The 27,350-nt window shown below is 47.5% G+C and overlaps 2 protein-coding genes across 2 annotated transcripts; one reads left to right on the top strand and one right to left on the bottom strand.

Annotated features, from left to right (window-relative positions):
• Positions 1 to 15,101: 15,101 nt before the first annotated feature.
• Positions 15,102 to 20,570, bottom strand: hormad1 (HORMA domain containing 1). Its single transcript, XM_086153855.1, has 15 exons — positions 20,423 to 20,570; positions 20,111 to 20,174; positions 19,310 to 19,454; positions 19,168 to 19,231; positions 19,007 to 19,043; positions 18,763 to 18,783; positions 18,655 to 18,681; positions 18,485 to 18,552; positions 18,179 to 18,330; positions 17,943 to 18,100; positions 17,780 to 17,842; positions 17,646 to 17,700; positions 17,339 to 17,394; positions 16,823 to 16,912; positions 15,102 to 15,529 (listed from the first exon to the last, which is right to left on the bottom strand). Exons 2-15 carry the CDS (start codon positions 20,141 to 20,143, stop codon positions 15,449 to 15,451), a joined length of 1,050 nt encoding a protein of 349 aa, XP_086009981.1. The 5' UTR covers positions 20,144 to 20,174; positions 20,423 to 20,570; the 3' UTR covers positions 15,102 to 15,448.
• Positions 20,571 to 20,884: 314 nt separating this feature from the next.
• ensab (endosulfine alpha b) lies at positions 20,885 to 26,423 on the top strand. Its single transcript, XM_086153854.1, has 3 exons — positions 20,885 to 21,101; positions 23,095 to 23,217; positions 24,074 to 26,423. Exons 1-3 carry the CDS (start codon positions 21,045 to 21,047, stop codon positions 24,242 to 24,244), a joined length of 351 nt encoding a protein of 116 aa, XP_086009980.1. The 5' UTR covers positions 20,885 to 21,044; the 3' UTR covers positions 24,245 to 26,423.
• Positions 26,424 to 27,350: the final 927 nt, after the last annotated feature.

The following is a 27,350-nucleotide window of genomic DNA, read 5'->3' as shown; positions in this document are numbered from 1 at the left end:
GATCATTCTCAGTTTGTCATTTATGATATATATGCATCTAACTATATATAAACAAAACAAGACTATTTTCAACAATTGAAGGTGCAATGAATCAACCATTACTGACATATCCAAGGTATTCTGGGGAGGTGATTTTAATACAGTGTTGGATGAGTCCATGGACAGATGGCCCCCCAAAAAAACAAAGTAGTGAATCAATTAAATACTATCTGTAGTAGAATGGACCTCATTGATGTCTGGAGACATAAAATCTCAAACCAAAAAATATCTACCTTGTCAAACAAGGAAACATCTCAGCAATCTCTGTTAGACTTCTGGTTAATCTTCTCAGAAACTGAAAATACAGTGGAATTAGTCTTAATAGAGCCTGCGGTGGTTACAGACCAGCTGTTATGATGAGCATCAACATGGCTTCGTTCAAATGCATCTCCAATAGAGATTATTGGAAATTAAATAAAACAAGATTACAAAATACACAATTTAAAAAAGAAACCTAAAGTATCATGGATAAATATTGGAGACAAACTAATACAATAAAGAATTTTGGAAATTAATGAAATTTGGGATAAGGAATTTAGCTAAAATCAGAAGATTTACATCCTTCTGACTTAGAGGTGGGAAATTTGGCAGCTTTACAACTCAAATTAGACAAAACATATGAAGATGAAGCCAGAGGGGCCTTTATAAATGTGACGGAGAGAGAAATGGGCATTCAGGTGTGGTGTTTTCCTGCTGGGAGGATTTTCCGCGCAGCAAACACTGGGTGGAGGCCTGTTGTGGTACTGTCGAAGGGCGGCGCCGAAGGGAGCCACGCCCGGAGAGTGGATGGAGAGAAACAAACAAAAAGAAAAAAAAAGGAATGGAGGCCGGAAGAGGTGGAAAATCAGAAGAAACATGCTGTATTTTTCAAACAAGCAGCTGAAAACACAGCGGAGATCACGTCCAAGAGAACGGCCGTTGTCTTTTTGTGACAGACTGTTAGTTGAGGCTCGAGGTAGAACCGGCTCCGTTTCGAGCGAGAAGGACCGCCGCCGCCGCCGCAACGCCGTGCTAACGTTAGCTCCGCGGGTTGAGCCCGTGTCGTGGGAGTGCGGAGACAGAGCCTTATTGAGGGAGGAATCAACCCGAGGGAGAGTTCAGATTCCTCGCCTGTCAACACGGGGGAAAGCGCGAACTGCGTCGAGTGGCGGCGTGGTCAAGCTAAGCTACACCCGTGTCCGTGTCCAGCTGCTTCGCCGGTCGAGACCGCGGCGGCAGAGGGGAGCGGTGTGTGTGTGAGGGTGGGGACGGCAAGGATAGGACTGTGCATGTGGGCGGTAAGACAGCACGGTGCAGAGGGACTGGCGTGCGTCATCGACTTGCGGCCCTCCTGACGACGGCGCCTTTCCCTGCCAACCCGTGGCTTCTTCATCGTCAGGTCCTGATTGAGGTGCTATGCGAGGAGTGACGGTACCATATTTGTTTCATTTTATTTTGAAAGGGCTGGGATACTCTTGATTTGTTATTTAAAGAGTCACTGACGGTGATATTATTGTATTCTCTGTTGAAATAGAGTGATGTTGTTTTGTTTGTTTTCTGCTGAAGGGACTGGCATTTTCTGTTTACCCCAACTTTGGAGTGAAATATTGAAGTTGTAGTGATAGATGCTGAATATTGAAACATCATTTTTGTTGCTTTCATTTACTTTTACAAAAAAAGGGGACTAAATAAATAATCGGTATATTGCTTTACAAAGTGAGCTACATCTGGTGTGTGTTAAGAGTACATCTTGAGGTATTTACCTTTTGGCTTCTGTTCGTCCGGAGTGAGACAAATTCGCACCCCAACACGGATGTTTTGCGCCGGTTACATAAGGTCAAGAAGGAAATGGTTAGAACAAGAGTGAAAATGCTCAAAATATTTTTTTTTAATTTAGAAAAAAGGAATTATGAATTAACCTCCCTCTCTAAACTTAAAAATTATTGACCAGATACTTGTTTCCCAGCATGTGGCTGACTTTTATCGTAAATTATACTCTAATGATAGTGATTATGGGGATAATATTGATTCATTTCTGAAGAGGATTGAAAAAGATATTTTAAGTATTGATGAAGACTTTAAATTATTCTGTGAAGATTGATTTAGAAGAGGTTGAAAAGACGTCTGGTAATGATCTGTTGTTGTCTGATAAATTAATTTTCTGAAACTTTTATGAAGAATTTAGCCCCATTTTTGGCCGCCATTTTTTATCACCACCGCTTCGACAAAGCCTTATTTAACCGATTCCTAAACCGAAAAAAGATAAATTAAATATTGAGAATTGGAGACCAATTAAATTAAATGATGCCAAAATATTTGCTATGAGCTTTGCCAAAAGATTGAAGCTGGAATTCAAAGGCATTATTGATGAAGAATAATCAGGTTTTATGCCTGGCAGAAATGTATGTAATAACATTTGTTTGGTTTGGGATTCTGATTGATTATAACGAATATGTATTAGACAATAGTTTTGTTTTATTTGTAGATTTTTATAAGGCGCTCAATTCAATACATCATCAGTTTATGTTCAAAACTATAGACAGTTTTGGTTTGGAAACAGACTTTTTTGGAACAAGGAAGGCAGCACAAGGAAGACCATGAGGCAGCAGAACTGTGTGCCTCACTTAGTGGGTCTTCGCAGCAGTTTAATGATCGCTCAGCACAAGAAAGTAATAACACACATACAGTTGTTGCCATAAAAAACACTGCACATTAGAAATGCAGCTCCTATAGCAATTGTGTTTAAACAATTTAATAGCGACATACAGAGCGACAGCAATACCGTCTTCGTGCAGAGCACGCCAGCAGTCAGCTGTCATTGTACAATCTGCATTGAGGCTCAACAGTCCGCGGCCTCTCCCCACATCTCTTTTCAGTATTGATCAGTAAATGTGAAAATCCGGTGATTTAGAATAAAAAATAATCAAAAACTGGTGAAGTTAAATGACTCATACCTTTAAATTGCAAATCACTGATAAATATAATATTTTTATGATTTTTTTTTTTTCATTCTACATTTTTTTCTTTCCAAGACTGGCAAGTGAGGTACGGCCTCTTCTGCCTCCCCTGACTGCATGTGACCGGCTAATAAACATAAAACATGAAATTGACAGAGCTGTCAAATGCATGGAAACATTCATAGAGACAAAAGTATCTGGACTAAAAATGAATTATAAAAGTCAGTATTATTCCCACTTACAGAATGCAATCTATTGGAGATAAATGGGATGCCTGTTAAGAATATGGTCACATATCTAGGTAACAACATAAATAAAAATGAAAAACCCTGTAACAAATTAAATTCTGATCTGATGATTGATCCTATAAATATAATTACAAAAAAAGATAATATGTGGTTAATGAGGGATCTCTCTTTGAATGGTGGAGTTTACCATCCAAAGCAGAAGGAATATCGCATGCTTTCTTTTTTTGTGTCCTTGACTTTTGGAATGTCGAATATCATATAAAAAAAACTGGATAATAAAAATAAATAATTTTGGATAAAAAATTAATAATAAATGTCGAACGAGACAAAATGGGGGTCTGGAGACTCAAAGTTTTAAAACATTAGATAATAACTTTGAGATGAAATAGTTGACAAAAGTACTTAATGAAGATAATATTTGTAATTCTTTCCCTAAATTCATTTTTAATTCATTAAGAGAACTCAAATTCTAATTAAAATATGATTACAATCCCGATAAATTACTTGTGAAATGGATGCCAGATGTTGTACAAACAATTTTTCACCTACAAATGATTGCATTTGGAATAACAGGAGCGGTCAGTATAAAAATAAATCATTAAATAATAAAAGCCGGGTCGATAACGGTATCATTATAGTTTCACAGCTCATGAAGACTGATGGTCAATTGTTATTATATGAAGAATTTATTGCCAAATTTGGTATTGCAGTTACACCAAAAGAATATGACATAATTTTTAATGCTTTCCCAAGGATTGTTTTACAACTACTTATTGGCTCATCAACATAGCTTAGCTTCGTATGCCGAACAATATTTTTTGGGAAGTGTTGATGTTACAAATGTTCAATTAAAAATCTTGTAGGTATAACTACTCCTACGGCTAAAATTTTTTATGGTTTTCTCGCTATATTGATTTAGATTGGAATAAAATATGGCTGATCAGTAGTAAATTGTGTCTAAACAGTAAGATCAAAGAAGTATCTTACTAAATTACATACAAAATATATCCAGCCAAAAAAGCATTAGAAAGAATTAAAATTGTTATTGATGACTCTTGTGATTTTTGTAGAATAAATGAAGAATCTAATTTACATTTATTTTATGATTGCTTGTACTCACAAATATTTTAGTTAAATGTACAAGCCTTCATCGAGAGACGAACTGGATTCTTGTTGCATTTTTCTGTCCAATAAAGATCGCGTGAATGAAAAGAATTTTTTTCTTACAACTTGTTTTGCTTTTGGGAAAATTATACATTCATAAAAGAATATGGACTAGCAGCAAACCAAAGTTCACAGTCTTTTACAGGACATGTATCAATAGGGCCCCATCATAAATGGACTTCATAACTTTAATGTGGAAAAATGTGTTTAATATTTGTGTGTATGCGCATACGTACATAGAAATTATTCTAGTTATACTCTTGATATGGCTTTTTGATATATATCATATATGTCTATATATCTCTATATAAAGATTCTTCTCCCTGGTTACGCCGACTGCATTATTTCTCAGTCTTCTTCTCTGTCCCTTCTGCTAGTTGAATGCACTCTGCCCCACATGGCTGCCGGTGGACCTGCAACCTTCGCCGAAACATCAGCAAGGAAACGGACTCCAGACCACGGACGTGAAATCTGGAGGAGGTGCTCACTCTCATTCATCCACTCACTCGTTCACTTGTTCACTCGTTCATCCGTGCCTTTGCAGGGTCTTAGCCGGGGAGGTCTCGATGCGCCGCTTTGAACGGCAGCTGCTCCACACTTGGTGCCAAACAACAACCGCCAGCTGCAGCCCCCCCCCCTGTCTCCACACACACACACACACACACACACACACAGATCTCTTGACTTTTTGTCACCTCCTGCCATGGCGACGGAGAAGATGCCTCCACCTCGACCGACGTCTCCCCCCAGATGGTGCTCTGTCCGCGTGGCCGGAGATCAGCGCCCAGCTGGACACTGAGGCCAGGTCACTGATCCCTGAGCCCCCCCCAGTACTTCTCCTTTTTAGGGGCCAGCTGCCAGCAGTACTATCCTAATGGACCCCCCACCCACCCACGCTGCCACCCCTTCCCTCACACACACACACCACGACCCCCACTTTTGTCGCTGGCCTGGCCACAGGGAGTGTCCAGCTGCCCCTCCCTCGATTCACTGGACACAGGAGAGCCCGAGGGGGTGGGGGCAGAGTGTAAAAAGCTTGGCTGGTTCGCCCCCTCCTTCCTCCCCTCCCCTCATAAAAGCGAGGAAGAGGAGCGGCGGCAGAGGTGCGACACGGACACGCTGCGAAGAAAAGACCCCTTTAAGCGTAAAAGTGGAACAGTCGCCTCTGGAAATGGGAGCTGACGGGGAATGTGTCTGCCAAAGCCGGGGCGCCTGGCTGATTGTCCCCATTACACGACCCACGAAGCGGCCAGGGGGGACGGGGGGGACGGGGGGGGCGGGACCCAGACATGCATCCACGGGAAAAGCGGTGTGTGTGTGTGTTGCTAATGTGCCGGAGTTGGCACCGAGTCCCCGCGTCGGGGTGGAGGGGGGGGGGTCGCCTCTGCCGGGTTGGAGCCGGGCCGCCTGCCGAGAGAAGGGGGGGGTCTGCTCTCCTGGAGTAACGTCGATAAATCAATAGGACACACGTCACTGCAGGCCCGGAGAAGCCACATGAAACTGTCATTGATCGGCAGAAGGTGGAGCGCGGGGGGGGGTGTTGAAGGGGGGGGGGGTTCGACCCGACCCCAGGGCCCAGGGGTCATCTATCTCTCCTCTCCCTCCGCTAACAATGAAGGGCTGTGCAAGGATGAGGTGTCAAAGGTCGTCGGAGTGGCCGGCGGCGCACGCGCCTGTCAATGGCCCCAATGTCACAGCTGGCAGGACACGGTCCAGCGGGGGGGCGGGGCTGCAGGGCAGGGCGGTTAAATTCGTGTTTGTCGGTGAGCCGATCCGGGAGAGAGAGATGGGACCAAAGTCCGGCGTGTGGACGTTCCCTCTTCGTACGGTTCAGCTCAGAAAGGGTTAACAGGTTGTGCGGCAGCCATTTTGGGGCGGACGGGTTTGGGTTCTAACCTTCGCCGTTCTTCTGGTTTTCATTTCCGCCGAAGCCCCGCCCCCATGACCGACCCCGAACTCGGGGACGGCGGGCTTTGCGCCCGACACTCGGCGGCCCGGTTTCCTTTTTGCCTCCCGGCGTCCTTCAACCCCCACAGGAGGTCACTGACGCCCCCATTCCTCCTCCTCCCATTTTTCCACCCCCCCCCTCCACACTCAGCCATTAACCTTCATGTAATTTCTCTAAATCCTACAACTTTCTCCTCCTCCTCCTCCTCCTCAGCTTCTTCCTCCTCTCCCTACCCTTTCCACAATACGTGCGTGAAATCGGACAGGTGCAAAAAAAAAAAAAGGCATGGCAACCCCTCTGTCCTTGCCTGGGCCGGTTTCCATGGAAACGGCTGATAGAGTAGGGTATCGATCGGCCGTGTCCAGTCCCCCCCCGCCCCCTCCGCCACCCCCCGTTTTCCCCTGAACCGAGTTTTTTTTTTCCTGCAGTGATGGGCGTGGATCAATAACCTGTATATTGTATGCTTTTCTCGCCATTCGTCCTCCATAATAGCAAAAGGGGGAGGAGGAGGGGGGGCTAAAGGGGGGAGGAGGAAGGTGGAGTGGGGGGTGGAGGGTGGGGGCGGGGTGGGGTTGACAGCAACAGTATTTAACGCAGAAAGCAAAGCTTTTGGTGACGGGGGAAACAGGAAATGCCTGCAGAGCGGCGGCAACATGTAAATCCCCGTTTTGCATTATGCGTCGAGAAAGGAGAAGGATAAATCCCCCTCTCTCGCCGCCCCGCCATGCTTGTTTACAAGTCCGTCACGGCGCATTCACACCCTGGATGTCGCCATTTTTTTTTCACCGCTTTAAATCCACGTTTATGTTATTCACATATGTTGCACAACAGAGGGAGGGGGGGAAAGGGGATGGGGGATAAAAAAAAAAAACAACAAAAAAAAAAAAAAAAACAGGTGAGGGTGAGAGGAGCGGCGGCGGACCTGGGGGAGCTCGTTTAAATCTGGCCTCGGGGATCCCTCCAGCGAGGGGTCACGGTCGGAGCCGTCGAGCAGCGGATTTAAAGGTGGGCTTTTCCTCCAGGTGTCTCTGTCGCCCGCGGCAACGGCCGTCACGCTTCCACCAGAGGTGGAAATGAAAGTGCACCGCCGACACAAAGGCTCCTGGACACATCTGGAGAAATTAGCCCGCCGGCTGACGGATGGTCAACAACCTTGGCTTAGGCCCCACCCCCCTTCCAGTGCCCCCACCTAAACGGCTTGATCTCATACATCACAATCCATCTGGCTGCTTCTGTTTAAAAAAAAAAAAAAAGCCAAACAAACTTTGATGGGCGATTTAGACAGCAGTCTGAATAATCTGTAATCCACACTTTCCTGAGAGGACACTCCAGATTACAGCACAACAGAGAGCCTTCAACAAGAGACTTTGTCTCTCTCCCTGTTGAATTCATGTATTTTTGTATAAAATTTTTATTTTTGGATTTTTTTTTTTTTTTTTAAATTTGATCTCATTTTAGGACGCCCCGTTTCCTGTCTTTACATCTCTGCGTCTCCCTGCCGGCCCCCTTCATCTACTTCTTGTAGTTTGTGTACCTCCTGTAGTTCCTGTACAATCATTTAGTTCTTGTACTTCCTGTAGTTTTTAAATTTCTGGTAATACCTGCTACTTTCTGTTGTTCTTATTTCCTCTAGTTCTTGTACTTCCTGTACTTCCCATGGTTTTTGCGCTTCCTGTCGTTCTTGTACTTCCTGTACCTCTGGTAGTTCTTCTACTACTTGTACTTCCAGGATTATGTGTACTTCCTGTAGTTCCTGTACTTCCATGTCTTGTGTATTTCCTCTAGGTCTTGTACTTCATGTACTTCCTATACTTGCTGCAGTTTTTTCATTTCCTGTAGTTCCTGCACTTCTGATCTTCCCGTCCTTCATGTAGTTCTTCTTGCAAAGAATCTTTTTCATTTTTAATCTCTCATCAATGGTTTAAACGCCATTTACCGTCACCCTCAAGTTTGACGATGAATTCAGCTCTTTGGCAACTCGCGGCATCACCTGGTTCCTGTGGCTAAAAAAAAACAAGTCGAAAAACTGTGTGTTTATGGTACATATACCATAAAAGCACTCTTACCTTTTTTTTTTTTTTTTTCCCTTTTTGGTCTGATGCACGGAGTCACATTGTCCATTTCACACACACACACACACACACAGATGTCAATATGTTTGGTCGTCACGGGGAGGAATGTGCCCTGAGGCTCCCATATAAAATTAGCAGGCCATTCCCATGTTGGCTTCCTGTCGTGCCGCCCAGACTCGCTACTGACCCCCCCGTCTCCCCCTCCCCTCACAAAGTGGCGGGTGCCTCTGTATCAATAATTCAGCCACAATTTAGTTGTAGTTGTGCCACGTGTTACGGGTCAGTGGTAACGTGGGCCGCCGCCGGGGGCCCAATCCAACCGCCTCGTCTGGCGACCCCGCGGTCCAGCGCTGCGGTTTTGGCGGGCGGGAAACCAAAGGCCCGCCCACTTTCTTTTACCGCTGTTCTGGCGGCCATGTTTGGTTTCCAACACAGAGAAAAAAAACCCTTTCTGCTTGTCTCTTCTTAGAAACTGTCTCTCTGGGTAAAATCGCTATTTACCCCGCGGAGGCTGAAACGGTCGACCGAGCAGTGGCTGGATTATCCGTCGCCAGAGAGAAGAAAAGGGGGACGTCTCGGGGTGGCGAGCAGCAGGTGGCGCTCAGGTACTTCATCCGTCCATCCCCCTCCCTCAGCAGATCGATGCTTTTCCCCCCTATTTGAAAGCAGCAGTGCCCCCTGGCTTCTCTCTGCTGTCTTAAATATCTAGAAACTTTTCTTTACATATTTAAGTGTATTATTTTTTTCATTATATTTATATTTGCCACCAAAAAAAACACTGACTTTGTATCTAATTTTATTGTGTCCTGACGGCCGCAGGAGCCATGTTTCCCGATGAACGTCCGTCATTACTAAAGAAAGAAATCGAAGGGGCAGGGCAGAGCTAACTAATAACAACCTTTAAAACATGAATCCGTTTATTCAATGTCTTTTATCAATTGTATTTTCTGATAATATCATTAATTCATAATTATCATTTGTCAAAATTCTAGTTCTTGGAATCATGTTGCATGTTAGCATCCCGTTAGCTTCTTGCAGAGGCCCAAACCAGAATCCTAGTTGCTGGAGGGGAGGCATGCACACACACACACACACACACACACATACAACCCACCGTCACAGCTGAGTGTGTGTGTTTTTGTGTGTGTGTACCCTTGTTTCTCAAGCTAGCCTTGGGGTTGCTGGAGCCGCTAATCCAGAGCGCCACGGCCACAGAAGTGGTAACCGCGTGTTCGTTTTGCACTTTGGGTTTCGGGTAGGTGGGGGGCGTTTGGGGGAGGAGGGGCTTTAGGGGAGGGGTGGTTGTTGCCCTCGCACCGCAGCTCCACCAGAATTAGCCCCGCGGAGGCTGGAGAACCACGGGCAGGGGCAAGAAGTCAAAATCCCCCCAGCTATCGGAGAAAGAGAGAGAACTTCTTTCCGATGCTTCGCCGCCGGCCTCCTTTGCGAGCGGTCAGACCAGGACCCGGCATGGAAACAGACTTAATGTATGTAACACACACACACACACACACACACACACACACACACACACACACACACACATCTATATATTCAGAGGCTTCAATGCTGAACCCGCAATCCATTGCTGAAAAGCGGCCAAACTTGCTTGTCAGTTGGCGGTAGACATCCTTAACTGGCTCCAGGGTTCACCCTAAGCTCCGCCCCCTCTACATGTACATGTGTCTCACACACCCACACACACACACACACACGTGATGATTTGAGATTCTGGTAAGTACCTCAAAACAATAATCTCTCAAGCTAAAAGCCCTTAAATGCTACGTTAGCTTCATTTTTGTGTTTTGATGTAAACAGTGTGACCATGTCAACTATGTGCGGTTGTTCCAGTAACAAGTAGCAGGTGTGAAATAAATAGTCTTAGCTGAAAAATAATGAAATGTCCAATCAGATGTTTGCTCGCTTCCGGAGTCCCACGCTGTCTTGTTGCCTGCCATCTGTTGCCCCGGTAACGGGCTGGCAGACTCCACCCTCCTGCGCCATCACAAGTCAGTTTCAGGGGATTTTTTTCCCTGTGTTGACAAACGCACCCTGACCGATCCACAATGATCCGGGCTAATCTCAGCGAGACGCCGAACACCCCAAGGTACGGTGCTTTAGCTCGCGCGCCGCTAGCTCTGACAAGGCTAGCCTTGGGGTGGCCGATGGCGGCACCTGCCGGTCCTACATTGCCGGGATGACCAACACAACGGTGTGTCGGAACAGCAAATGTGCGGTGGGGGCGCTGTGACACGGGAGGCAGAGCGATCTTTCCTGGAATTGAACATTCCTGGTTTGATTCCCAGCTCATCCTTGTGTATCAAAGTGTTGTTGAGCAAGATACTGAACCCCAAGCTGCTCCACTGGCGCTGCTCATGGTTCATCCATGATGAGTTAAATGCAGAGGGATTAATAAAGGAAAAATTATTATTATAAACAAGGAGGAGGCCAATGGAAGTGTAGACAATCCTATCGGATGAGCCCAGCTGCTGCTGTTTTGCAGGCTGAAGGCAGATCTGCATGGGCTGAGTAGCGAGTAGCTGCCCTCAGCATGGTGTCAGTGAGGAACTTTAAGCTCCGCTCCCTTAAAGTTTTGTTGTTTTGGCACACCATGTTAACGAATGCCTGAGCGCCACCTGCTAATGCGAGGCCGGGAGGGTCGGCACCATCCCCTGCATATTTTTCTCCCATGATGGTGTTGCTTAAATCAGCCCTTTCATCATTTCCCACCTCGCCATCACGCGAAAAACACGGAAAACGGCGGACACAAGGGATCAATGGCGGGTCAGAGAAGAGGAATGGCACAGTGGCGGACGCCGGAGGTTAAGTGTTCCGTAGCTACGTTCGCTAACGGCGCGGTGCCCAGGTGATCTATGTCCGCTAGCACCTCTGCGCGCCCCGCTGATGGCTCGCCGCCGTGATCGGCTGGTGGAAAGGCAGCTAAGTGACGGCGGCGGCGTGGAAGCGGCGGTATGCAGCGCCCACTCGTTACTCATCATCCGTAACGTTAACGATTACAGCACGTCGATAGCGAACCGGGGGGCTAAATGAGTTTGTGCACTCGGCCTGCGCCTGCGCCGTCATGGTTCAAGGTCACCCCCGCCCCCTTTTTCCACCCCCCCCCCCAACACCACCGCCGCCGCCGCCGCCACCTTCCCTGACAGGAGGGATGATTCCCGCACGCTCAAGGTCAAGTGTGCCACTATTTAGAACAAATAGATACATAAAGCACTCACTCCTGGGGGGGGCCGGACCTCAAGCCGAGGCAAACTTGGTTTTGTACTTGTATTTCAGCTTGACACCTTGTCACACACGCACACACAAACACACACACATGCGGCTGATGTTTCTGGGCAACAAGCCGTGTTTATCAGCGGCGTGCGTCCTCCTAAGCGTGCCTTGTCAAGCCCCACCGTGTCGCCGTTCACGCTCCACACACACACACACACGTGCGCACCCACACACACACATGCACGCTGGAGAGACGGCCTTTGTGTTTGACATGGCGCGGGGGCACGTGGCGAGAGGATACACTTGATTCAGAGTCAGTTAGCAGCTCACGCCTGTCGTAATGGACAAAGGGTGCAGCAACCCCCCCCCCCACCCCCTCTTCTGTTGCCCCCCTTCTCCCCCAGCCGTTTGCCCCGTCCCCTCCCCACGCCGTTACCCCCCCCATCCTTCCCCCAGGAGACACGGGCCAGGGGCTGGGCGCTATAATGGCCAAGCGTGACATTTAAACCCCTGCCCTCCTGTAGCTTTGAGGGGGGGGGGGCTTTGCGGTCAGGGACAAGAGGAGTAGGGGGGGGCAAATGCGGTCCATCTGAGCATGGGGGTGGGGGGGGGCAGCTTACCCTATAAACCCCCTACCCTGGCCCCCCCTCACAGAAATCCTCAGTGAGGGAGGCGGGGGGCATTGTGAGCCCCCTTTGGTGGTAAACAATCCAGCTGTCCACTCTGATCACAATGGTGTGTGTGCGTGTGTGTGTGTGTGTGTGTGTGTGTGTGTGTGTGTGTGTGTGTGTGTGTGTGTGTGTGTGTGTGTGTGTGTGTGTGTGCATGTGTCAGGTCCTCACGAGCATCTGGTCACCCCAGTGCCCCCCCACCCCCCCATCCGCGCGTGCCTCGGACCCTGATGCTGGCCCCCGCCGCCACCTGCTCCCCCCACCCACAATTCTACCCCCCCTCAGTGGATCGATACCCGTGGCTCCGCGGTGGCCCTGAGAGGAGGACACGCTTTGTGCTCCGCGGGAGAGCCTCCTCCTCCTCCTCCTCTTCTTTTGTGGGGGGGGGCTCGATCGAGGGAGGTGTCGCCCACCCTCCTACGGCTCTCTGTCGCCCCCTTGTGGCCACCCCACCAAACACCCCATCACCCTGGTGAGGATGAAATAATACAGGAAGTGGAAGCGGTCATATCTGCAACACATTCAGGTAAATGCATAACATGACATTTAACAGTATTCTAGCATTTATAATAGTACTACATTTCCACTGGAAAACTTCATTGAGCTTGGCGCCAATACTCTATTACTTATTTTAAAAATCCTTCTTATATCACTTTATAAAGAGGATTAAAATTGTATGAGGGTGGAGTATTGTCCAGTATCGCTATGCAAAATCAGTATTTGTACCTTCAGTGTAACAGAATACTTGTACACATAGTTCGGGCTCCTCTCCGACTGTGGTTGACTTCTCTCTCTCTTGTCGTAATGTCATCATGAATCTGGATTGTGAGTGGATTATTAATCTGGGATGTCAGAGGAACCCGGTGATCTGCCAGGGCCTTTAGAACCATCAGAACGGGGCCCTGACTGACATCTCCTGCCTATTTTCCAAGGGCCGGAGAGCCGCTAATCAGCACACAAACATTTGCTGCCCTTCTGGCAAGGTCACTGGGGTCACGGACTCCCCCAACACACACACACACACACACCCTCAGGGTCCTCGGGGCCTCCGGGCCCCGCAGGCACAATCTTTGCACAGCTTTAATCTACGTGCAGCCTGGGGACGCAGCACGGCCGTCTGTCTGTCAGCCGGCTTCGGACTCGGCCGGACACTGCGCTCTGATTGGTCCACGGAGGTGCCCGCAGGAAATGCCCCTCCCCCACCCACAATCGCTCGTTGTTTGACCAGCTGATTGATCTGTTGACTCTAGCCACTGGACGTGTGTCCCTGAATTGAAATCATTTCTGGGATCCGAGTATGTGCAGAAATGATGTGTGCCGCTGGAGGGGGGGGGTTGCAATGCGTGTGTGTGTGTGTGTGTGTGTGTGTGTGTGTGGTGGGGGCTTAAATTCCCTTCTGTTGAGCAAAACAAGCCCCTCTTGTTTGCATGACCTTTCCCGCTGTGGTAGGGAAAAGCCCCAAAATGGTTGACCCACACCGCTTCCTTTACAGACAGGAAGTTGATCATCTTCATTTGAATGGACGATCAACCAATTTCAACTCTGTTCATCGTCAAAAAATCAATAGATTGATTGCTCGAGAGACCCATCCTGCGTTCCAACGAACAATTCAACTATTCCTAATTTGAATGTACAAAACAAGAGAAATCTTTCCTTCAATTATTAATGTTTGAATTGATCAGTCTCTGCCTAATGGATTGATTGGTTTTCTGGTTGGATAAATATTCTTTATAGACAATTATCGGCTGATCGGGTTGGTGAAAAAAGTAATCGACAGATAGATCAATAACAATCCATGGTTCCTGTGTGACCAAAAACATAAATTTGAATTTTGAAAAAAACGGCTAATCAACACAAACATGGCTGTTGTGCTGCTGCGATCATCTTATTGATTGCTCATCATCAGATTCAGTTGTCTGATTGATTGACATCCCCATGACAGAAAGTTGACGTCTTTGTCTCTCACCGTGTTCTGAGGCTTTTTATCGATCAATTGAACAACCGATCGATGATTGACATGATTGACATGAGAGTAAGTTGAATACCTCCCTTGTCTTTCACCGCATTCTGAAGCTTTTTATTGATCACCGAGAAGCCGATCGGGCAATTGATCAATTGCCTCGCTGCCTTTGCTCTTTGTCCCGGCTCTGTTTTGCAATCTTGCCAACGCCATAAAACAAGGGATGAAATGAAGGCTGCAGCCAGACAGAGGTGAAGAAGCGAAGGGAGACTCCCTCTATCCTCCATCTCCCCCTTCTGGGGGGGGGGGGGGGGGGGGGCTGCCTGGATATGCATCACAAAGGCTTCCCGCAGTATTGATCAGCAGTGGTTGCAGGCAGTCCATCAGTACAGCCCCCCCCCCTCTGGGAAAACCAAGGAGAGATTAAAAACATGGAGGAGGGAGGGGGGGGGGTGACTGGCCCCTTATCTTGCAGGGGTGGAGAGGTCAAAGGTCAGATATAATCCACTTTCACTTAACGGCTTCATTACACGTTACTCACATGCAAATGGAAGCATTTCAGTGGGCGGGGATTAATTCTCCCAGGCTAGTCAAGTTACGGGATAGAGGAGCGCCTCCTGGTGGTCGGGAGGGGTAGGTGTGTGTGATTGATCTTGATTGTAGATGGTTAATTGGTTCGTTCAATATTGATTATCTATTGATTGTTTCATTATCATCTCTCACATCTGGGGCTCAGCAGAAATCGACACATATGTCAAATGTGACTATTTCCTCTAAACAATGATATTTGTGAGCGGGTGTCATAAACAATAAAACCAGAAACCTTTCTTCATTTTCCCTATGATTTTTTTTTTTTTTTTATTTCCATAAACTTGACATTTCAGAGGACACGAGAGCCATTCCTTCTCAGGGCTGCTCGCCAGCTCCCTCTGGTGGCGGCAGCCAGAAACACATGCAATGGCAGAACATTCACGGAGCGTATTTAACAGAAATATGTTGCCAATGGAGCTGACAAGAGAAGGAAGTGACCTCCTTAGCTTTTATTGTGAAAATCTGTGTCCACATTGGAAAGCCTATGTAGGGCAACCTTAGTAACAAAACAGCTCCATGAACTTAACGAAATAGAAAAGCCAGAACGGCTTTGTGCTTGTTGCCGTGGCGATGGCAGGGTGAGAGGGGTCAGAACTGGTCCTTGGGTTCACTGAACCGCAAACGGACCTGCGGTGTCTCCTGGCTGGTGGGGATCTCAAAGACCGACACCTGGGAAGCACACCGCAATGTCACACCGCCGTCTTGGCAGACTTACACACTTCTAAACAGTGACGCTTTGTTTCCCTGCACCACACACATGGCTGGAGGTGTGTGTGTGTGAGATCTCTTGTAGTGTTGCATTTATTGTTAAAGACAAAAAAACTCTTTCTCATCACTGGCCTTCGTCGCCGCTGCCTTTGTGTTATTCAGTCACGTTTGTCATGCCACACACACACACACACACAAACAAAACTAGACATATTAAGTGACACATAATTGAGAATCACTGGTATAAACATTGGCATTTAAACATTTACAGACACTGAGGGTTATTATTATGACTGCCTGCTGGGACTACATGTTTGAACCCCTTGATAATCAGCACAATGCTGGAGATGGCCTGCTCAGGTAAACATCCTCACACACTGAAAAAGTTGTCTGTGAGAGAAGGTTTACAGGTAATGATTTGGGGTTATTACTATATCATGAACAGCACTTTGGTGGAAAAGAGACAAAGCAGAACTTCTTTTTCGGGGGGGGGGGGGGGGGGGGGGGGGGGGTTAGGTCAGGTGTCTCGCAGAGCTGGTTGTCTTCTGGGTGGTTAGAGGTTCATCCTTCGATGACCGAAACTTAGCATCAAGTTAGCGTTGGGATCTGCGGCAGCAGCAGGTCAGCGATCTCACGCCTGTGAGGGTCTGACAGGTTCCTGCCACTAGCAGGTGCTGACTCAGAGTGTCATCCAGGAAGAGTGTGTGTGTGTGTGTATCAGGATTTCCACAGGTATCAGCTAATCTAATTTAATGCTTTTTTTAATGCCACTTTAAAAAAAATTAACTGTAGATATTTTTATTCATGATAATGTCAATTATTTACACGAGGAATGGATTTCCCACAGAAGCAGATTCATACATATGACCTTATGAGTGACAGTTGAACCAAAGCATCACATGGAGTTAACTTTGTGTATAAATAATAATAATAGCATGTTTTGTTTTTGTGCCAACTCGGGTGCTGTAACTGTCAGAGCACCAGCTGTAAACAATCGCCGATTAAAGGCTTCTGCTTGTCAATTGATGCAGATCAAAATTCCGATCAAAATGATTAAAATGTTTATACTGCCTGATCAAAATAAAATGCAATGTGTTTTGCTATCAAACGTATTTAATGTTTAATGTCTCGAGGCATTGAATGTAATGCTTTTTAATGCTATTGAAGGCCTTCATTTTTCAAAAAATCTATTTAATGACTGGATGTTTTTTATTGACCTGTGGAAACCTTGATGTGTGTGTGTGATAAACGCACCGTGGTGGACCTGAAGGTGTTCCGGCTCCTGGTCCTCTTCAGGGGTGCCTCCTCGTTGGGGTTCCTCCCCTCCTCCTCCTCGGCCTCCATCTGATGGGGACAGAAGGTCAGTGATGATTGCCCCGCCACCCAGTCACAGCTGCTTTCTGGGGGGGGGGGGGGGTTATAAGCGGGGCCTCGATCAATTTCAATCTAACAGACTTTTGTTTCGTTTCCTTGAAAGTCACATTTCACTTCCTGCCTTTTCTGCCTCACGCTTTCTGTCGGTTTGCCTTCAAACTGAGCCACGCCAAACCTTCATGCCTTCAAGGACAGTTATCTGCAAAATCTCAGATTGTCAGACCTCCAACCCCTCCACCACCACCACCCCACCCTAGCTTGTACAAACCACCTGTGGATGTGTCACTTGTATTTCAAAGGAAGCCTTTTGTAAAGTCCAGCTCAAATAATGGTTTGCTAATTCAAGGCTTTTCCATGACTTTATGGGCCTGCAGGGCATCTGGAGGTCTCACTGACCTTCCTGTCCTCCTCAGCCTCCTCCTCCATCTTCTCGTCACACATCATCACCACCTCTGGAGCCCACAGAAGGGGAAAAAATGCTGAATGTTCATAGAGACATCTTGATTTGCAGCTGGTTTCAAAAAAGAGCTACTTCAAAACACACACACACACACACACACACACACACACACACACACACACACACACACACACACACACACAGGGCCACAACAGTTTTTCTTGTCTTTGCCCCCCCATTTCCTCCTCTCAGGCACTACCGTGGCAATGAAGTGTGATGATATGCTGGAGTGTTAAGTTTTACCTGAGTTCTCCACGTTCTGGTCGCCTGGCTTCTCCGGGTCTCCGGTCACCTGGAACTGAAGGTCGGAACGTCTGGTGTCAGCACACACACACACACTCATACACACACACACACACACACACACACACACTAACCTGCGACAGGGTGCCCCCCATCTTCAAAACCCACTTCTCTGTGATGTGCAGGCTCTCCTCCACCTGAGGGTGCCAGAGCGTCAGATGTCAGAGGTCAGCAAGCTGCCCGTCACAGCATTAGAAGTCCTAATATGGCACAGAGGGGTGGAGCCAAGTTCTGCACCTCCTCTACCCGCTGCCTCTCCGTTCCCATGTCCATCTTCACGCCATGGAAGGGCGTCTGCACCTGGCCCATTGCCAGCTTCACCGGCTCCCGCTGGAACTCCATGGTGTCGCCACTCGCTGCCTTGAAGCCGGGCGGCTGGTAGTCTTGAGGGGTGACTGACACACACACACATAAATGGTGAGACTCTCTGTGACCATGACAGACCGTCCAAGAGTCCAAACCACAGGGCGTACCATCCTCATAGTAGGCCAGCTTCATATTGAGGCACACGCTCTCGGGCAGTGGGCCCAGGTTCTGCATCAGCATATAGAGCTTCCTCACCAGAAGGATGCAGGCCTTCTTGGTGTTACCACAGGACATGGATGACATCCTGCTGCTGCAGCTGCTGCTGCTGAGGAAGGAGATGAAGATGATAATGCAGGAGGGGGGAACCAGAGCGGCAGGCAACAGTTAAACAATCGGATTGAAATTCTGGTAAGCTGCTGCTAAGCTATGAGCGGACAATCCTAAACCTTCAGAAAAACATCTCTATCTCCTACCTCTCGAAGTCCATCTGCGCTCCATGGGACGTATACTGAATCCGGAACTGGTAAAACTCTGTGACTTTCTGAGAAAAGAGAAGGAGGAGGAGGAGGACAGAGCAGCCTTCACACACACTTGATCACACATACCAGCGTTGTGTGTGATCTCAGGGGTGGAAGCTTCTTACCTCAGGGATCTCTGGATCCGTATAAATCTGCAATCAGAGTCCACAGCGGTTTAACAATCCCCTCTGTTCTCAGGGTTTGCACTCATTCCAAACAAGAGACATGCTTACCGACATGATGACCGTCCGCAGCTGGGGACAAAACAAAACACGTGATCAACTTATCTGGGTGGATCAAGAATAAGATATTATGCTTTTGATTGATTGATCGATTGATTGAAAGCGCCTCGGTATAATTCTGCTGGGGCCCATGAGGGGAGCTAGCAAGCCCTGGGAATTAGATGCAGGTGGATGTTGGTGGTGCTTTCGGACCTCGAGGGCAGCTTGTGATCTAATGTGCAACTGAAGGACTTACGTATTTCTTCTGGATGGCCTCAAAGCACCCCTGCATCCTTCGGGAGGAAAAACAAAACAACCAGTTCATCCCTCGACATCACAATGCAGGTCGTGTGAACACATTGTAATATTTGTTTTATTGAAATTTTATTTGCTCTTTATTTGTTCTCCATTTCTTACCACTGGACGATCTGACTAGCGCCAGGACAACTTCTCTCCTCCCTCAGGATCATCACTCTCTGATCTTTGGAGATAACAAACACAGACGTAGGAATCTCCTCTAGCACATTGCAAGCATGTAAAAATGTCCTTTCATACTGACCTTCCACGTGTTTGCTCCCATAGGCTTTTTCTGGGAAAAGACCCCTGAGGTATGTGATTCCCGAGACAGCGATGGCCAGGAGCTTCTTGACCACCACCAAGGACTCCTGCTCTGTGAGCACCTGATTTGGAAGCTGTAGAGAATCCTGGATGAGGGTGAGAGACAGAGAGAAACTCACATGCTGAGCGTTTTCTTGCTAAAAACGGACGGGAAATGAGATTCATGACAGAGGAACATTCATATTTTTTGGCAAAAATAAGTACGGCGTTAGCTGACGGCTAACGAGGTTCTTTACACAGTAAAGCAGCACAGAGAGAAGATAAAAACCCTTCAGGCCATCTGTTAGTCCAAGGTTATTATTAGCGCCATTCGGAACATGAATGTGGTGGCAGCTTCCACCTCCATGTTGTCTGCGTCATCTTCCTCTTATTTTACCTCGGTAGTTCATTTTGGGTCTAGATATTAAGGTGCACATCACAATCTCTCCCACGGCCTCTTACTGTCTGTGGGAATGCTAAACTAAAACGCTCCCCGGAGGAGACGAGTTCCTCGAACCAACTTGGAGCTTGACAGAACTGTTCTGTGTGACTGTCGCTATTCCAGCAAAATCAGACAGTACCGGATGTTCAGTCGGCTGAAAACCTCGGAGACCAGTATATATAAAATGTTAAAGATTGAATCAATTTCTGTTGACAGACAAAAACAAATGCTTTTTATGTTTATGTTACTGCTGAACTTCCATCACACAGTGAGAATCCACACTAGCTTGCTGGCATAAAATGTAGCGTAAAGTGAATATACCTTTGCGGTTCTCACTTGCTGCTTGCATGCCATCTCTCCTGTGAGAAGAAAATGTGCAAAAAGCCTGCAAATAACACAGACGTTTATGTACAACATGGAAAACTTCTGGATATTTAGCTAGAGCTACCACCTAGCCTAGCATGTTGTTCGACTAGCGGCTAATTAAAAAGCATTCATAGAGCCACTTTCTTAAAGGATTCTGCCACATTGTTAATTTTGATAAATGTTGATGATGGCCATTCAACACATTGTGGTGCCATGTATTCATTGGACGAAAACTGTATTTGAAAAAAGAGAGAATAGAAAACTTACAGTTAACTCAAAGTTTAGAAAAGTGTAGCTATGGAAGCTAGCAATCTTTCTGCTGCCTCCTGATTGACGGACGACCCGCACGCTCACCTGCGAGCAGCCAATCAGACAGAGGACATTAAGAATTGCCCACGGATGGAAAAATAGTAATATATCCTACACCTACCTCGTAACCTACTTGTTTGAACAAACTGATAATTACTGACTTAGGTTTCTGAACGTGTATCCGTAAAATTATAGATTTATATGTTTTGTGTTGATCGAGTGAGTTGCGTCGATTGCAGTACGCCCCCGCATCGCCCCCGAGCCTCACTTCGTAATCTGATTGGACAGCACGCTGTCAATCACATGAGACCGCCAGTCTATTGGCTGACATGCAATCCCTCGCCGCTCCGCCATTGTCTACTGTATGTGTCAATCGCGCCCGGGCAGGGGGTTGAGACCTCCTCGACGCTGACGTCAAATCTTTTCACGCCATTTTTTTTGTTGAGGAGCCGTCGGTGTCGAGAAAGAGAGGATTAGAAGCCGCACAGGTACGCCCCGCGGTAACCCCCCTCCCCATCGCTTGCGAGTTTTCCGGCCACCGCACCACCCCGTGTGCGTGTCTCTCCGCGTCCACCGCGCCATGTCGTCAGAAAACCCGGACTCGGACACCCAGGTGGAGTACGAGGACGAAAAACAGGTGGGTTGTTCCCGCGGCTGCTATCCCGATGTTGGCTAACTTAACCGCCGCGCAAGCTAGCTAGGAGGCGGCTAGCGTAAAGTGTTGCTAACGAGCTCAGCGATGCAACAAGGCGGGTTAGCTTGTCGCTTAAGGGCGACTCAACAGGCTATTATTCGCTGTAATCGCAACTACCGGTCCCATGTTTTGTTCCCGTGGCTGGTGTCACTGGCTGTGACGAACCCCCAGCAGCCCAGGCCTCATTGGTCTGCCCCCCCCTAGCCTCAAAGAGTCCCCCGAGGGTCGATAGCCGCCGGCTAACGACGCAGCTACACTCCACATAAAGACCGTATAAATTGTCATAAATCCACAAATGCGCTAGTCTAGTTGGAAAATGAGATTGCTCGACTCCCCCCAACCCTTCTCCCGGTCCTGTCCTGACAACAACTGCAGTGTGACATTGCTTCCGCATTTTCCACGCGCTGCCATAACAACAGTAATTGTTGTGCGCACTTTTAGGCGTAACACGGTAACACTGATACCCCTGCACAGGGTCACCTGTAATCGAACAGGTAAACCTGGATGATGCACTGATAGCTTCACGTTCTATATTTTCTTTTTTTGGGGGTGGGGGTTAATTATAAACAGTTGTTTAAAGGTAAATATCACATTATCAAACCAACATAACTACCTGAGTTGTTGGAGGCACGGGTCTCGCCCCTCATCCCCTTACACATTTGATAATGTTAATAGAAACATGCAGTAATTATTTAATTCTCTAGTCACTCTGGTTATGTTATGTTTGTTTATCTGAATAGTTGTGATGCAGCGCCCTACACTTATATTTGGGGGGCTGCTTCAGTCGTCAGCTGGTCTGATTTGGGGGTTTGGGAAAACGTGGAAAAGAATTGACCCAATTTTCCAGACTTAGAAGTAGAGAAATGTCCAAATACCTAGAAAATCCTGTGTTGTCCTAGAAACTGTTTCACCAATGGCAGTGCCTGTCCTGTGACCTTGATTGCTGCGTCTCAAACAGGAAGTGAAGCCTAAACCCTGAGGATTGCTTGGTCGTTTTTGAAAGTGTATGACACTATGATGTGTTCACTGTCCCCTGGGTGTTGATTTAATCTGAGGCGAGCGGATTCAGCACCAGTGTGGGTGAGGACACTGGCAAACCAAACTTTGGAGACACTTTGGCGTAGGGCGGCACCGCTTTACAAACAACTGTCCTGCCTGTCCGGGATGTCACAGTGCCGTAAATTTGTCGGACGAGCACTAACACACACACACACACACACACACACACACACACACACACACACACATACTCCTTCAGGGAATCGGTTCATCAGCTTCTGTGTCCCAAGTCTGAGTCACATCTTATCCTGCCCCAGCAAGCTCTGCAGCTTGAGTGGCCTGCTACCTGCTCCGCTTAACCAAAGCTGCTCTCCCAAGCGGCCTTTGGAGTTTGCCCGTCCTCTACAGGAACCTGAGAGAACCCTCAGTGTTCACGCTTTGTACACAGTGAGAACGTGTCCCACTAGCCCAGATTACAGACCTGGCGATTCACCTGATGGGAACTCGCAGGGTGCGTTTTGCCGACAACAGGAAACCTTTGGGTTCGCAACACAGACGAACATCACAACTTCACAAAAATCCTTCCTGTTGCGGGTGGAGAATAGGAAAGTGATCTCAAGCAACAAACTGCCTCTTCGCTGTTGTCGTTGCTAGATGGCTGGGGGTATTCAAGATTTACTGTAAACACTCAACGTGGTGTGGTTTCAACTGTGTCAGCAGGTAGAGGAGGAAAGATACACGCTGATCTTAAATGAAGGACTGGCATCAAAAGACAAAGCAGAACAATTAATAATTTCATAATCAGTTTCTCTGGATTCCCTGGCATTGACGCCATCAATGCCTCTCTGCAGCTCCCCTCCCGCTCCACCTGTTGCTGAGAAGTGTTTCTGGTCAGCTTTGGGGAAAAGTGTTGACGTCTGTCCATCTGTCTTCTCAGGACTCTCAGGAGAAGAACGCTAACCCGGTGAAGGCAGAGGAGGCCAAGCTGAAGGCCAAGTACCCTGGCCTGGGCCAGAGGCCCGGGGGCTCAGACTTCCTCATGAAGAGGCTACAGAAAGGGGTGAGAGCCACCTGCACAACACCTGGTTCACACACACACACACACACACACACACACACGTGTTTCCAGGTCAATGGTTTCTCCGTTGTGATGGCATCTTTAAAATACAACCTTTTTTCCTTAGAATTTATCTTCCTCTGTGCCATTTTTTCCAATTACCACACAATTTTCCCGGTCCTTGGCGCCGTACCGCCTGAAACTGTCCCTGGGGGGTGTTGGCAAGCGGTGTTCGCCAACACCCCCGTTCAAATGACCCTTACATCCCCCGCTGACCGTGAAATATACGGCAGCGTCTTTGTTGGAATCATCTCACTTGTAATTTGAGGAGCGGCTCGGAGAACACAAATCAACCTCCCCCTCCTTCTCTTCCGCCGCTGGGGAACACGTTGCTCTCCACCTACAAGCTCCCTGAGCACCGCAGAGAACACGGGCCGCTGGAGAGCCCCTGAAAGGCATTCTGGGAAATCACTGGTGGGGAGTAGGTGTTGCAGGAGGAGGAGGAAAGGATTGCGGTGCTTCAGTCCCGGATAATTCCCAGAATGACTGATGATGTTGAGGAGGAAGAAGATCTGGGCTGGAGGTGAACCTGCGGCTGTGTTAGGCCATTTATTATTTCCACTGGAGACACACACTCACACACACAATGCAGAATGTGAATGCAAGTGTTTTTAAAGCCAGTGAAGATCCTGAAGAACCATGTAAACATCTCACTGTGTTATCAAATGAGAAGGTGCACGTCTGTGTGGGAGGACTTCAGCTCTAATCTCTTATTCCGAGTGTGGTTTCGTCTCCTCTTGGTCAGTCTGATGTCCTGCGTTCTGACCTGCTCCTCCTCCATCTTCTCCCCCCCCTGCAGCAAAAGTACTTCGACTCTGGTGACTACAACATGGCCAAAGCCAAAATGAAGAACAAGCAGCTGCCGGTGGCCGGACCCGACAAGAACCTGGTGACAGGCGACCACATCCCCACGCCGCAGGACCTGCCTCAGAGGAAGTCCTCCCTGGTGACCAGCAAGCTGGCCGGCTAGCCCCACTCCCCCCGCCCCCCCGAAGCACCCTCACCCCCTCCCTCCCCCACTGGCTTTAACATATCGGGCAGAGTTGTATAAGTCAAAGACTCCATTTGCTTGTAAGTGGGCGGGGCACGGTGGGACGCCCCCCTCTCCCTACCCTGCACTCCTCCGTGCACTCTGCCTAGCACCTCCCTCCTGTCTTTATTATTTTTTTGTTTTTCTGGTGTTCCCAGATACATCAAAATAGGTCTGTGTGTGTGTGTGTGTGTGTGTGTGTGTGTGTGTGTGTGTGTGTGTGTGTGTGTGTGTGTGTGTGTGTGTGTGTGTGTGTGTGTGTGTGTGTGTGTGTTTGTGTTGTCTTGGCGGGGGGGTCGACGGGGTGAGTCAATGCACTTTGTATTCTTGTATAGTATGTTTTGGGTTTTTTTCCTCTCTTCCTCTCTTTGCTTCATGAATGACACCAAAATGGGGTGCGTGTGCGTGCGTGTTCTCCTTCTGCTCCATCTTGCTAACCAATTTAGCAGATCTTGCGAACGTTGAGTTGGACGATAGCGGACTTCTCTCTCCGTTTCTTCTCCGTCCTGCATCTCTTCTTTCTCGCCTCTCCTCCCGTGCTCTCTGAATATGCTGCATGATTGTAGGAAAACAAAAACACAAAAATAGCGGGAGGTGGGCGTCCGCTCAGTGACTGGAAGCAGCGGGCGAACATGAGCTATAATGGGAGTCCTTCCTGTTCCTTTTGGTATCGCTGGTGTGACAATCGGCGTCCACGCGGTCACCATTTACTGGCGAGCGAGCCGAGCTGGCGTAGAAACACCGAGGAGAGCCTGCCAGCCAGGCAAAACCTGAAATTGAATACATTATCTCTAAACTGGAGCGCTTGGGTTTCCTGGGTCTCAGCTCTCTAAGGGCTTTATGCCCAAAAGGCGCGTTTTACATCAATGCGTCCAGTCCAGGCACACACACGCACACACCTCTACCTGCCCCTATGTCCTTCTATGTTACCAAAGGTGGTGTTGCGTTTACCCCTTCCACCCTTAGATGGCCACATGTCTCAGCGTGCCTGCAGGATGCCCTCACTGCAGTCCTTGGCTCGGCCGAGGGGGATTTGATGACTCTTTTGGGGGGGTAGAATGCACCACCTGTTCCGATGGGGGCTGGCTGAGTGTCTCGCCTGCTCTAATCTCTCAATGTGTGTGTGTGTTGCCGTTGGTCCTCGCATGAAATTGCTTCAGGAAACGTGCATGCCACCACCGCTGCGCTCACGATCTGTCTTTAAAATGAGTGGAAGAGGTGTGTGTGTGTGTGTCTATGTATGTGTATGTGTGTGCGCGTGTGCCAGCCAGCCATTGTACATAGACTACAACAGGAAGGGATTTATTTTTTTCTGTCAATGGTCCCCCCCTCCCAGTAACACTACCCCCTCCTGTGTCGGCGGCCCCGAGCCGCGTGTTTCTGTATCATATGAAAATATGTGTAAATGCTGCTGATTTCCAAGACAAATCTTACAAGAGGCAAGGCCCTGTAAAGAACGCCTGTCCCCTCTTCATCCCCGGTCTCCCTGTCGACGCAGATTCAGCTGTTGGATTGTGGCAAGCGAGCTGCAGAAAAGGGAGTCAGACAGTGGCGGACAGGGGTTCTCTGAATGCGACTTGACGTGTGTGTGTGCGTGTGTGCGTGGGGCTTTTGCACGGAGCGGTTGGACGAGAGGAAAATATAGCGGGGCGTGCTTGCAGACCCGTTGTGCACAGGGTGTCTCTCGCTCAGCTATGTTGGAACACGTGCCAGAATGTATAGAGAAACCAGGCTGTGCACTCTGAAGTACTTCTGTGCTGCTTTTTACCCTAACCTGTTCTTTTGATTTTTTTTTTAATTTTTTTTTGCAAGTAGATCTTTCTTTTTTGTTCTTCTTCCTTCTTGTGTTCTCCAATCGCAAAATGAATATATTTCATCCTGGCCTGAGATAACTGCAGGGAAATTCGAGGCGCCCATGCTTCCAAGGAAAAAACACAAAAAAAAAAAAATAAAAAATAAAAAAATCAAACACAAGGGTTTACATGATAAAAGTAACTGAGAACACATGAATGATTTTAAGTCTTCAGAAAGTGCAGGAGTACAAGGAATGTTTCAGTTCAGTGGGAGAAGGTGAGAGGATTTTCGCCAGTATTTGAAATAAACTTTTACATTAATAAGACCGGTGTGATTGGATCTGTGATATTCGCGTCCCTCTGGCCACTGGGGGGCAGCAACGCACCGCGTTTCACCCTCGCCCTGCCCCCGAAGGAGAGCGATGAGGAAGTCAATTTATTTTTACATTTTTTTTCTTTACATCTCACTATTTGTGTTACTGAGCTAGTCACCGAGAGCATTCTTTTTCTCTCCAACCTAAATGCAGCTGTGCAAAAATACCTAATTTTCCAAGAGGTAATAGTGCAACATTTGAATAGAACAACACGCAGGATGCAGTTCTGCAAATTTTAACAAAGCTTTTCTTTCCCCCTCCAATATAAATATCAATTAGAATGTAACTGTGCAAATGTGCCAAACAAAGCAACGAATTGCATTATAACACTTGAATAAAACAATGTACAGGATGTAGTTGTGCAAATTGTAACTAATCATCCTTTTTTTCCTTTCCAAAATTAAATGTCAATTTAAATGCCACTTTGCAAAAATAGTAAATAAACCAAGAAGTCATGGTGCAACATTTCAATAAAACAACAATGTGCAGGGTGAATTTGTGTAAATTACAGCTACATATACTTATTTTCTAACTCCCCCCCAAAAAGTAAATTTAAATGCAATTGTGCAAATACACCAAACCAAAAAACAGGAAATTACAGTGCAACATTTGAATCACCAAATTCTAACTAAGCATAGGTGCTATGTGACAGTCACAACTAAGGAAATCATTAATTTACTTATCAGCTTAATGTTTACCTTTGTGAGACAAACATGACATTTAGGTGATTCATATCCTCTTAAGCCTTCGCTTTGGACTGGAACATAGCAAAGAGTCAGTGAAGGAGTGAATAGTGAATGAGGAGTCATAATGAGTTTCATGAGTTTTATAAGTCCCGAGGAAGACCGGCTCAATGAAATATAATTCAATTAAGGTAAA

This window comes from Fistularia commersonii, chromosome 10, assembly GCF_037954325.1.
Source record: "Fistularia commersonii isolate RoL2024-O1a breed Wild chromosome 10, RoL_Fcom_v1.0, whole genome shotgun sequence".
In the NCBI taxonomy this organism is placed as follows: domain Eukaryota; kingdom Metazoa; phylum Chordata; class Actinopteri; order Syngnathiformes; family Fistulariidae; genus Fistularia; species Fistularia commersonii.
Note: the sequence above shows the minus strand (reverse complement) of the source record. Positions and strands in the feature narration are given on the sequence as shown.